General features: G+C 44.5%; 1 protein-coding gene across 2 annotated transcripts in view; it reads right to left on the reverse strand.

Moving 5' to 3' along the window:
* The window catches only part of RPAP1 (RNA polymerase II associated protein 1), a 52,610-nt gene that overhangs the window by 12,830 nt on the left and 26,686 nt on the right, over positions 1-13,094 (reverse strand). For both annotated transcript variants that reach the window (XM_066631728.1, XM_066631737.1), the window contains 5 exons: positions 11,890-12,084; positions 7,222-7,356; positions 6,849-7,028; positions 5,989-6,146; positions 4,207-4,386 (listed from right to left, as the gene is read on the reverse strand). In XM_066631728.1, coding sequence (XP_066487825.1) covers positions 4,207-4,386; positions 5,989-6,146; positions 6,849-7,028; positions 7,222-7,356; positions 11,890-12,084 — 848 coding nt within the window. The remainder of the gene's footprint in view (positions 1-4,206; positions 4,387-5,988; positions 6,147-6,848; positions 7,029-7,221; positions 7,357-11,889; positions 12,085-13,094) is intronic.

Below are 13,094 nucleotides of genomic sequence, written 5' to 3' on the forward strand. Positions count from 1 at the left end.
CACTCAGTGAGGCAGGCAAGTGGCCCCTCCCTTCGGAGCCATTCGGCGGGGACAGCAAAACGGCTCCTCAGCCATGGCTCCGTTTTGCTCCCCCCCCCCACTGGGAATGTCTCCAAAGAGAGGGGCCGCTTGCCTGCCTCGCTGAGGCTCCCTGCCAGACTGAGTGCTCCGCCCCCTCCAGCTACACCACCGGGTGGGGGGCCGGCATCTCATCTCCCAGTGGCCCTACTAATTAATGATTCCTCCCCCAAACTCCCGAGGCACACCTGCAGACCATTGAGAACATGGCACCAGTTCTGAAGTGCCTGCACTGATTTCTTGTGTCTTTCTTGCCTCCAAAGGAAATCAACATACCTTTTCTTGAGCAGGCTTTCAAAGATTCAGGATGCAATCCTATACATGCCTACCTGGGAATAGGTCGCACTGAATTCAATGCAATTTACTTCTGAATAAGTATAGGACTGGGCCGTTGGGGTGATTAAGTCAGACAGTTTGGTGTGCTCGGTCAAATATGTATTTTTGAAGTTGAGTTTTGGCAGTTTGGTTACAATCAATCAACAGCATTTTAACATTAGACATTTTATTGGCATTTGGTCTTTTTATTGCTACTCTGTGTCCAAAGATGATGGAAGAACGCCAAGTGCCTGCTTGACCAAATGTTAAGTGTTGGTTCATCTATCACTTGATTTCTCTACCTGTGATCACTGCATAATTGATAACTAGTAGCCAAATACATGAGCCAACTCCATTAATGATCATTACGTTTCAGGTGATGCAAAAAGTTCTTTTTCAAAGAACTTTTTCAAAGTTCTTTTTCAAAGATGCAAATAAAAATCAGTGGACATTACTCTCAATTATACCTGCAGCATTTTTCACTGCTGCAGGACCCACAAAATGTCAGTGTTCCACCTTTAACAAAGTGGTACATTAGAGTGGGACTTCATCTTGTCTGCCTCTGCAATCTACCTGTTCCTGTTTGCTTTATGTCAATGTGGTCCTACACCTGCCCCAGTCACTCAAGTTTCAAGGTACCAGCCTACAGCAGGTACTTACACCCACTTAAATGATTATGTGTTCAATCAAATTCACTGTCTGACTCTTTCTCTCTAAGCAGAAATAAATACTGACACTCACTGGACTCAATATTAAATCCCTGGGGATTCCCTTATTAGCTTCTAGAGAGACAAGCTTTTTCCTCCCACTCAGCCTGTGTGGGGGATGTGGAGGGAGGGAAGGAACAGAAATAGAAGGGATGCAACAGTAAGAGAGCCAAATAGAAACAGGTAAAAAGCAAGGATCTCTCATGAGAGGGCAGTCAGTGTGACAAAACTGGTCTACTGAGAATATGGACTTAAAGAGACAGGATGGTGTAGTGGATCTAGAGCTGAAGGATCCAGGTTCAAATTCCCACTCAGCCATGAAGTCTTTTGTGTGACCTTGGGCCAGTCACTACGTCTCAGCCTAACCTACCTTGCAGGGTTGTTGTGAGGACAAAAGGAGAAAAGGAACTATGAACACCACCCTGAGCTCCTTGGAGGAAGGGAAGTATAAAAAATGTGAAAAATAAATTAAAAAAGGATCTGTGTCAAGGTTGTGATCATGTCACAACATTGCAGGCCAGATGGATCAATTTCCAATTTGTTTATTTGATTTTCACTTTGTGAACATTTTTGTCAAAAAGCAGTTTATAAATATTCAGAATGATGATGATCCACCCTATCATGTGATGATTCCCCCTCACCAGGCAGATGCTGTGCGTACAAGTACAAAAGGAACTCAGTATTCCAAATGCCTCATTTGCATGTCTTGATACAGCTTTGCAAGCAAGTTGTGAGAAACAGATCATGTAAAAACCTTCTTCACTGGTGTCCCACACTGGATGAAGCAGGATGCAGTCCCATGAAAGTGCTTTTGCAATAAACTGGTTCTGCTGCAAGTCACAAAGCAGCAGAGCTGCATAGCGAAGAACTTCCAGAGGCACCTGGAAGTTTGGAAGTTTGCCAGAGCCACCTGAAGTTTCACTTGCTTGGTTGAACAGGCTCTGTTTGGAAGTCAGCCTGCCTCTGGTCTTGCCATGCATATGGCTGCAGCCATATTTCAACTTTTAGACACAAAAGAACTGGACAGGTTACCTTTGTTTTCTTTCTCAAAAAACAACAACAAAAAACTATAAATCCTGGGGACTTTTATAACATTGTCAACAAGCAAGAAGCCTTTGTGTTTTAAAAACCTATAATCCCACACTGCAATTAAGAGAACTGCAGGAATGCAGCTATTCCAAATGGCATTTTATAAAAATTAAGGGGCCTTGCTCTGCAAAGACTACCCATTTCACCTTGCTCTGCAATTCTTGAGCAGATAACTGGCTTTCCCTGTCATTTTAAATCCGTTTCTTTATATAAAGTGCCACCTTCCAAAGGCAGATGATGAGAATTCTACAGCGGAGTTACGGCTAAGAAAAATACTCAAGGAATTGCTCTGACTGTATTTCGCAGAAGGCAAATTGACCAGCTGCTTCTCCTACTTAACTTCTGGCAGAATTCCAGCAAAGCCAGTAATTTTTATCAGGCAGTATTAGAAAGAGCTGACACGTGATGGCGCCCTAGATTCCTGAATGGAATATTGCCACCGCTCAGGTTCACAATGAAATCTCTCTACGGCCCCAATCCTAACAGTGTCCATGCTCCACTGGCATGCTAATACTTCATGCTGTCACAAAAGCACCATAAAGCACTTTGCAATGATGCACAGGCTAGGCATGCCAGCAGGAAAGCTAGAGTCTCCTTGCGCGTGCCAGCAGCTGAACGGACTCCTGCTGGAGCAGGCAAGTATGGCCCAGAGGTGTGGGAAGGGTATTGGGGCAGAACAGGACAGAGGAGGGCAGCGATGTGGGCAGGAGTGGACGGATTAGGCCTAAAACGGGGCAGGATCAGTGGTGTCAGCAAGCACCATATCCTATCCTTCTTCCCAGGGCTGATCCACCAATATGGATCAACTCAGACTTGTACCAGCAACTGTGGCTGCTGGGGCTTACCCGGGGGCAAGGGAACAAATGTCCCCTTAACTTGAGAAGACCTCCAGCAGCCAAAATTCCCTTGTGGGCTGCCACACCAGCACTGTTGCGTCCGCACGGAGGAATTTAGCTAGACTGGGCTGCCTGGCAAAGAAAAACAGGTGGGAAATATGGTTGAATCCACAAACTCACATTTCTCCTGGTGGAACCTAGTCTTGTGAATGATTTTCATCCTAGTCTTATAAATTATTCAGCACTGTAAAAAGTCAACCTTCCAAAAATGGAAATCTATAGATGTACCAACTAAAGAAGATTTAATAGATAAAATCTATGAAGTAGCAGAAATGGAAGTTTTAACAGAAAGAATGAAAGAGAGAGATTTAGATAGAGTAAGAAAATATTGGAAGTTTTTTTATGATTGGGTAGATAAATCTAGTTAGATAAAATTGAGTGTTGCGTATAAATTAATTTTTTATATTGATAAATACGCGAACCTTTGAATTGATGATTATTGTGTTTTTTTTCTGTGTTAACTGAAGGATGTATGTTGGAATCTGGGGCCAAACCTTATGTGTAACCTGTGTTGTACCCTACCCAAAGTTAAGCCTATTTCCTTTCCTGTATCTGTAATGAATGAATAAAATATATTTAAAAAAAAAAAAAGTCAACCTTCCAAGCAAGGAGTGGCCCATGATAAAAGCATGTGGTGAACCATTCATAAAACTAAAGATGCACACAGACTATTCAGCATTAGCTATGGGGAGGGGGAGCAACCATTCTGCTTGCAAGAATGAGAGGCACCCCTTGTTGGAACACTACATTTGATGGAACTGTGTGATCCAACAAGGCACACACTTACTATATCTATCAATCGTTACCGAAAAAGACAAGTTCATGGAGGAAAACAAAAAATATTCAGGGCATGGTCTGAAGACATTTGCTGCAGCTGCCTTGCTATAGCTCAACAAGTCCAGGTCAGGTCAGTGCCTGGATGTGCCACTTAGGAGCCCCACGTATACAGCCTTACATGGTGGAAAAAAGGTGGGCTAAAAATGTAATAAGTTAATTCAAACAAACATTTATTTAAGATCTAAGAACCCATTTTAAAATGCTACTTGTGAATTGAAAGAGGTGGTATATGACACTGGTAAACGTTGGAAAAATAAATAAGGGTGACAAGAAAATGGCCATACCTGCTCAGCTGGGCCTGGAGCTCTGCTCTGCAGCCTGCAGTCTGTGTAACTTGGGTAAGTAGAGTCACCATGGCTGCGGCTCGCTGGACAGAAAGCTCAAAGGTAGACTTATTCTCCGGAAAACCGCTGACCAAGTGGGACAAGGATGAGACCATCTTTACTAGCACAGGATAAAGATCCCTATAATGGGGGGCAGTCATAAAACAAAGTCATGTAAACTAAAAGTTCAAAGCGTTTTGTTTACACCCAAACAGAAGCCAAAATCCCATGATAAGAATATATAAACATGCCCCCATATCTGTGGGGAATCGTTCCATGGCCCCCCCCCAGTGGATATGGAAACCGCAAATATGGGCGATGCCTGTTAACCACTTCTTGTGCAGTGATAGAGCTAGTTTGATCAAGTATACAGGCTGCTGGCAGCCTGATTTCATCATGCTGTAAGTGTAAATGCTTACAGTGACCTGTTAAACCAAGATACATTTTACCTCCGGTAAGTTTTTAAACAATGTTAATGTGCGCTGGGGGTGCGTGGGGGGGGGATTCATGGATAACTGAATCCGTGGATACAGGGGCCCACCTATATAACATGAGCCAAATTACATTTGGGAAATTACACAAATTCTGCAAAGATGTTTTTAAAAACTGATTTATCATATAAGTCACCTTCGTAGGAAAAATGTATCACTCAGTTTTGGTTTCATTTAGTTGTGGTTTGAACACAGAGTCCAAGTCCCAGTTGTTTAATTGCTCCAATCAGTTTCATCAGGGTTAACCCCCAATACAAAAGCAGTACAGCAAGTCCTCACTTGAAGTCATTTATTTTTTTTATTATACAGTTGATTTTTTAAAAAATGATTCCTGGCCAAGGCCACTGACTGTGTGGAGTTTCTATGTTCTCCCCAGCCCTGAAAGGTCATATTTATTTTAGTGTCTAATATTAGAAGTGTTTTGGGTTTTTATTTAGAAAGTTGGTGATGCTTTTGTGACCAGAAATATGCTGTAGGAACACAACACTTGTTTACATAAATCGATTAGCCTACGTAAAACTGATTTCATTACAAGTTATTTTGCTTCAAGTTCCAGTTTCCAAGAACCTATCAACAATCTTAAGCAAGGACTTGCTGTACATCGGTATATGGGAGCCAACAAATCAAATGCAGCCCCTGCTAAGGGAAGTTCAGTTAATTATGTTGATTCCACGAGCACTGCCTCTGCTCCAATATCCTTCATTCAGGGAGTGTTTTAGGAAAGAAAACTGTCCTTTCCTTTCAGAAACAACCTCGTTACTGTCTGATCCTCATCAGCTTCTGCTTTGGTTACTTCACTGATTGGTTTTTGTGGTCTCTCTCATCAATCTTGCCTTAGGGATTAATTCAAGTAAACAGACCTATTGATCTTATTAGATGTGGCCTTCAATGCATTTGATCATGTGGGGTAGCTACACCTCCATGCCCAGTTGCTGAATGGCTTATTCCAGCTCTTCCCTCTGCTGTCTACTGAAGAACAGAATCTCATTTCCACCTATAACAAAGGTAGGTGAAGATGGATGGTGTAAATCAACCACAATAGCTCTATGCTCCACAATAAGGGCTAGAGGATTTGCTCCCTAACCTGGAGGCCTTAACACAGGATTTTCACCCAAATTAGTATCTGATGATCCTGATGGAAAGTGAATTTTTGCTGCTCAATTTTAGTGCTGAGGTTTACAGGAGGGAAACACCAGACTACATGCCATGACAATTTAAGTCCACTCTCTGTTCACACACTTTTGAGCCATACCTGTACAGATCACAGGCCTGACCGTAGCCAGCAGACACTGCCCACAAGCGGAATGCCTCTGTGCTCATCTTTATGGCTTCCTCTATTCTCAGAGAAAGGTCTTTGGGGTCTTCAGCTACAAATCGACTCAGTTGACTTTTCATCTGAAATTTATTAAGCTGTAAAGAATAAGCAGACAGTGAGTAAAGAGGGAGGACGTGGAAAGAAGGGAACACATTGTCTGCAAACAGCCTTACTCGACTCTGGGCTCCAGGAGAGAGGCAAGGGTGGGGCACTTCCCTGGCCAGAGCAGGACATGGCAGGAATTTCAAACCTTGCAAGGTTGGTGGAGGCTGATGTGCCCCTCCAACAACACTTGAAGGCAGGACACAGACAGAGGGTCATTGGGTGAGGACCGGCACGATGGATGTGTCCACCACCCTCTGGGAGGCCTCCGAGTCCATAGCCCATTTAGGATAAGGGTCAGCAAAAGGCAGCTGTTGTCTCCTCTCCTAACAGTCTTCCACCCTTAGCAGACGACTTGGGGGAAGAAATGGGCACTAAGACTGGAGCATAGGAAGCTGGCTGTTTGGGCAGACCAGGGATGTAATACCAAGAGCCAGGGATGAGAGGTTGGTCAGTAGCAGCGCAGGCTGTCTAGAGGCTGAGGGTTTGTGTGAAACCTGCGACCCCTGGAAAGGGGGGTCAAATTAATTTCAAGTGCATAATTTGTGTTTCCTTTGTTTAAAATGTAAAAGTTCAGCATGTGCCAAGGGGCACGCCCATAAATTCTGGACAAAACGAGGAACATTTTGTTGAGTCCACTTTTGTCTCATTTAACTCACTGAAATAGAGTGGTTGTGGCTCACTGCAATACTCACCAGCCTGGCAGCTGTGTGTCGCCCTCCAGAAGCCAGGATTCTCATTAGTTTCATGGCCTTGGCACATGGAACGCCATGCAGACTAGTGAGCAACTGCCCAGGTTCAGCTACTCTGGGATCCCACTGGGTAGGAAGGAACTCTCGGATGACAGTCTCAACCAGACGGGGGCAGTCCAGGATCTGCAAAACACATAGAAAACACTGCTAGCACCAGAAAGCTGCTGACTTCTCACTGCTGTGATGCAAATTTTAGCTACCAAAAAGCGAAAGCATATTCCAAGGGTTTGAGATAGTCTTCCAATGATCCCTTAAGTTCATCCCTGCCTCCATTTATTCACAATTGCTCTGATCCGGCAGACACACAGGGACCTACCTGACAGCATGCTTCAGTGGAGTGCCTCCCAATGCGAATGAAGATCTCTAGAATCTCCAGGACTACCAAAGGCACAGGCTGCATTACTTCCAGAATGTACCTTAACCGGGGAAGAAGCCTTGTCTTCAGAAGGCCCTTGGAGACAATATTAAAAAAAAGAAAAGAAAAGATTATCCTTCATTATTTCTGAAGTTTATATCCCCAATATAAACTTATTCTTGTTTTATAGCTAACAGTACAGTGACTTACTCAAAAAAGTATATACTTTTTTATATGGGCTATATATGGGCTATAAACTTTACAGGAGGGACAGGGAGAGGCATGTTGGAGGTGGGGTGGCCATTTATGTTAAGGAAGGGAGAGAATCCAGCAATGGACAGCTTGAAGGATGGTCTGACTCCACCGTAGAATCTCTGTTGGTTAAATTACCAGGCCTGAGGAGCGATGTAATACTGGGGGCGTACTATCGTCCTCCAGACCAGAAACCAGAAGGGGACCTTGAAATGAGGAAACAGATCAGGAAGGAGTCAAGGAGAGACAGGGTTGTAATCATGGGCGACTTCAATTATCCTCATATCGACTGGGTCAATTTGTGTTCTGGTCACGAAAAGGAGACCAGATTCCTTGACATGCTAAATGACTGTGCCTTAAGCAGCAAGTAATGGAGCCCACCAGAGGACAGGTGACCCTGCATTTAATATTGTGCGGTACTCAGGACCTGTTTAGAGATGTAAATGTTACTGAGCCATTGAGGAACGGTGACCATGCTGCGATCTGTTTGACATGCATGTCGGGGGAAGAGTACCGGGCAAATCTGTCACAAAAACCCTTGACTTCCGATGAGCGGTCTTCCATCAAATGAGGAGGCTGGTTGGAAGGAGGTTGAAAGGGAAGGTAAAAAGAGTCCAACCTCTCCAGATCGCATGGAGGTTGCTTAAAACAATAGTAATAGAGGCCCAGCAGAAGAGTATACCGCAAAGGAAGAAGGGCTCAACTAAGTCCAGGGGAGTGCCCACTTGGCTAACAAGTCAAGTTGGAGAGGACATAAAGGGCAAGGAAGCTTCCTTCCGTAAATGGAAGTCTATGAGGAGAATAAAAAGGAACATAAACTGTGGCAAAAGAAAAGTAAGAAGGTAATATGGAAGATCAAGAGAGACTATGAGGAACGCAAGGACAGCAACATTAAGGGGAATAATAAAAGCTTCTTCAAATATGTGAGAAGCAGGAAACTCGCCAGAGAAGCGGTTGGCCCTCTGGATGGTCAGCGAGAGAAAGGGGAAATACAAGGAGACTTAGAGATGGAAGAGAAATTAAATGAGTTCTTTGCATCTGTCTTCATGACAGACGACCTCGGGCAGATATCACTGCCCAAACGGCCCCACCTGACCAAGGAATTAAGTCAGATAGAGATTAAAAGAGAAGATGTTTCAGACCTAACTGACAAATTAAAGATCAATAAGTCACCAGACCCTGATGGCATCCACCCAAGAGTTATTAAGGAATTGAAGAATGAAGTTGCTGAGCTCTTGACTAAAATATGCAACTTGTCCCTCAAAATGGCCACGGTGCCAGAGGATTGGAGGATAGCAAATGTCACACCGATCTTTAAAAAAGGAAGGAGGGGGGACCCGGAAAACTATAGGCCGGTTAGCCTATCATCTGTACCTGGTAAGATGGTGGAATGCCTCATCAAAGATAGAATCTCAAGACACATAGAGGAACAAGCCTTGCGGAGGGAGAATCAGCATGGCTTCTGTAAGTCTTGCCTCACGAACTTTTAGAATTCTTTGAAAAGGTCAACAGGCATGTGGATGCGGGAGAACCCAAGGACATTATATACCTGGACTTTCAGAAGGTGATCGACACAGTCCCTCACCAAAGGCTACTGAGAAAACTCCGCAGTCAGGGAATTAGAGGGCAGGTCCTCTCATGGATTGAGACCTAGTTGAAGACCAGGAAACAGAGAGTGGGTGTCAATGGGCAATTTTCAAGATGGAGAGAGGTGAAAAGCGGTGTGCCCCAAGGATCTGTCCTGGGAACGGTGCTTTTCAACCTCTTCATAAATGACCTGGAGACAGGGGTGAACAGTGAGGTGGCTAAGTTTGCAGACGACACCAAACTTTTCCGAGCAGTGAAGACCAAAAGTGATTGTGAGGAGCTCCAGAAGGATCTCTCCAAACTGGCACTGAGAAAACTCCGCAGTCATGGAATTAGAGGGCAGGTCCTCTCATGGATTGGGAACTGGTTGAAGACCAGGAAACAGAGAGTGGGTATCAATGGGCAATTTTCACAATGGAGAGAGGTGAAAAGCGGTGTGCCCCAAGGATCTGTCCTGGGAATGGTGCTTTTCAACCTCTTCATAAATCACCTGGAGACGGGGTGAGCAGTGAGGTGGCTAAGTTTGCAGACAACACCAAGCTTTTTGGAGTGGTGAAGACCAGAAACGATTGTGAGGAGCTCCAGAAGGATCTCTCCAAATTGGCAGAATGGGCAGCAAAATGGCAGATGCGTTTTAATGTAAGTAAGTGTAAAGTCATGCACATTGGGGCAAAAAAAAAAATCAAAACTTCACATATAGGCTAATGGGTACTGAGCTGTCTATGACAGATCAGGAGAGAGATTGTGGGATGGTGGTGGACAGCTCCCTGAAAGCGTCAACCCAATGTGCAGCGGCAGTAAAGAAGGACAATTCTATGCTTCGGATCATTAGAAAAGGTATTGAAAACAAAGCTAATATTATAATACCGTTGTACAAATCAATGGTAAGGCCACACCTGGAGTACCGCGTCCAGTTCTGGTCGCCACATCTCAAAAAGGACATAGTGGAAATGGAAAAGGTGCAAAAGAGAGCAACTAAGATGGTTACTGGGCTGGGGCACCTTCCTTATGAGAAAAGGCTACAGCGTTTGGGCCTCTTCAGCCTAGAAAAGAAGCGCCTGAGGGGGGACATGATTGAGACGTACAAAATTATGCAGGGGATGGACAGAGTGCTCTTTACACTCTCATACAACACCAGAACCAGGGGACATCCACTCAAATTGAGTGTTGGGAGAGTTAGGACAGACAAAAGAAAATATTTCTTTACTCAGCGTGCAGTTAGTCTGTGGAACTCCTTACCACAGGATGTGGTGACGGCATCTGGCTAGATGCCTTTAAAAGAGGATTGGACAGGTTTCTGGAGGAAAAATCCATTACGGCTTGCAAGCCATATTGGGTATGTGCAACCTCCTGATTTTAGAAATGGGTTATGTCAGAATGTCAGATGCAAGGGAGGGCACCAGGATGCAGGTCTCTTGTGGTCTTGTGTGTTCCCTGAGGTATCTGGTGGGCTATTGTGAGATACAGGAAGCTGGACTAGATAGGCCTACGGCCTGATCCAGCGGGGCTGTTCTTATGTTCTTAAGTACAGCGATCTCCTTGAGGCAGCGGATGAGCTCAATAAAGAATCCATGAGTGAGGAGGTCAAAGTGATAAACTGCATGGGTGAAGGAGCTATCACAGGTCAGGCACCACAGATGTCCATGTCACTCCAAGCACAATAACAATCCATTCAGTCCTCAGTGATACAAGTTCTCAATGCCCCATGCAGGTTAAGCTCTTACAAGAATCAAATGCTAGCACAGCTGAACCCAGCTGTAAATACACAAATTTGAGTTCTACTCATTGGTTGTCCTGATATTGTTTCAATATTTTTATTGCAATGAAATACTTGGAGGCAGAATTTCTTTCCGTCTCCACAAAGATAGCAGCAAGTCATGTCTTTGAGTTTTTCTTTCTACTTTACTGACAAAGGAAAAACAAGCAGGGAGCTTGCAAAGTACATGAATAAAGGAAGTGAATTCTGTGCAACGTTTGACCTGAATCTTTGACTTCCTACAGCACAGTGACGCTTGTAGGATGGAGCAATCCCAGCTGTTCAAGAACCACTGCCACCCTTTAGAGCAACACACTTTTGCTCTTTGAAAATTCTTCCTACGAATACAATGCAATTCAGCCAAAAGGATCTATACTGTACACTTATTTCCCAAAAGGAAGTAAATGTTTCTAAGCGAGCAATTCCCATTGTGGCTGCATCTTTTTTCCAGGTTCTTTTTTTGTCCTACCTACTGCGATTAATTTCATCATTTTTGTTTCTGTTCTAATTGCTGGTTTTCAGTATTGGTTTGTTGTTGGCCACCTTGTACAGCTGGCTTGACCTCCAAACCACAGGATATAAATATGAAGCTAAGCACATTGTATAAATATTACTGTGGTCATGCTTAGTTTGAATAATTAAATGGTTTTATTAAACTGTAACAGATTTGAAAAATAGAGATTGGCCCTCCATTCCCAGACCCCTCCCCCAAGGACAGCAAAACCCACAGATAATGGAAACCACAGGTTGGGCCATCAGAGGACCATCGGACACAACTGGAAGAGCTTCAGAAAGCTTCCCGGACATGACCAGAAGGCACTTCCAGTAATTACCAAGAGATCAGGCTCTCCAGGGCAGGTTCAGAAACTGTGCTGAGTGAAACCATGGATCAAGAGGGCCCACCTGTATACACTTGTTTCCTAGATTGAATCTCATTTCTCCTTCAGCCTACGTAAAGGTCTTCACTGCCTCTACATAACTTTTGTAAGGATACTGATTTGTTAGTGAGATCCTGGATACTGACAGAGGCTCACCTTTACAACATCATAGCGTGCCACTTCTGGATCTGGCTTGTTTGCATCATTTGATTTTCTCCCCAGTGCCTTTTCTGGTGGAGTTTGTCCACTGTCCTCATTTTCCTCTTCTACCTCTTCTTCCTCCTCATTGTTTGAGATAAAAGGGTAGACAGCCATACCCTGGTACCATGAGAAAGTCTTGTCCAGATACTCCTGGAATGACATGAAATAGAAAAGCTAATTCTTGCTGAACGTTAGTGGAAGAAGGGGAGAGGGGATGTTGGAGAGCACTCAAGTTCAGCAACAGAGTACATGCTTTGTATGCAGAAGGTCCAAAGTTCAACCACTGGCATCTCCAAGCCTAACAATTTCTTGGTTACTAAAGCTAGAAAGACTTCTCCCCCAGAAATTGGCGACCGGCTACCTGAAGGAATAGACAGTAGCGGAATAGAATAAGATAGTCATAATGTAGTTATGCAGTCGAACGCTACTCTACCGATATGGGAACACTGAACAATTCTGCATTAATTTTGATCAGACAAAATTCCACCCAAACAAAGATGGTGTTAACACATAATGGACAACTAATGCTATTTACTTGGAAGTACAATCCAACACATGCTTAACCGCTTTCAGGACTATGCCTTCAACAGTCAGATAGAGAAATCTGGTTGGGGATTGCTGGCTCTGCCAGTTACTCAAAATGCTGAACTTCAGAGTCTTTACTGGACAACTGGTTGAAGACAGCAAACTAAGAGCACAATCCTATGCCAGCGACTGCCAGTGGAAGGGGCACACGCACTGTTGCAAACTTACTGTAAAGCTTGTTGTGGCCACACAGAGGCCAGTGCCACTGGCAGGCCACCATTGGTGCTGGAGCATCACCTGCCAACTGGAGTAAGTGAACTGTCAGGCAGCAGGGATAGGGTGGAAAGGGGGTGGAGAGGGGGAGTTTTAGGGCAGGGAGATGGCAGCCCGGGAGGGGTGGTTCAGGCCCAGGAGAGGGGGTGGAGACGGCAGTAGAGGTTGCCACATCATCCTTATTTTCCCCTCCTGTGCCTGAAAGCCCTCGAATTTGCACCAGCTATTGAGCTGGAGACCTCCGTCCTCCTCTCTGCCCTGCGAGATACAGCAGCAGCTGTTTTGGCACCACTATACCTCAGGGCAGTAGTCTCAACAGGATTGGGCTGTAAACGTCACTACCTATCATCCATTTCTTTTGT

This window comes from Tiliqua scincoides, chromosome 1 (assembly GCF_035046505.1).
Source record: "Tiliqua scincoides isolate rTilSci1 chromosome 1, rTilSci1.hap2, whole genome shotgun sequence".
Taxonomy (NCBI): domain Eukaryota; kingdom Metazoa; phylum Chordata; class Lepidosauria; order Squamata; family Scincidae; genus Tiliqua; species Tiliqua scincoides.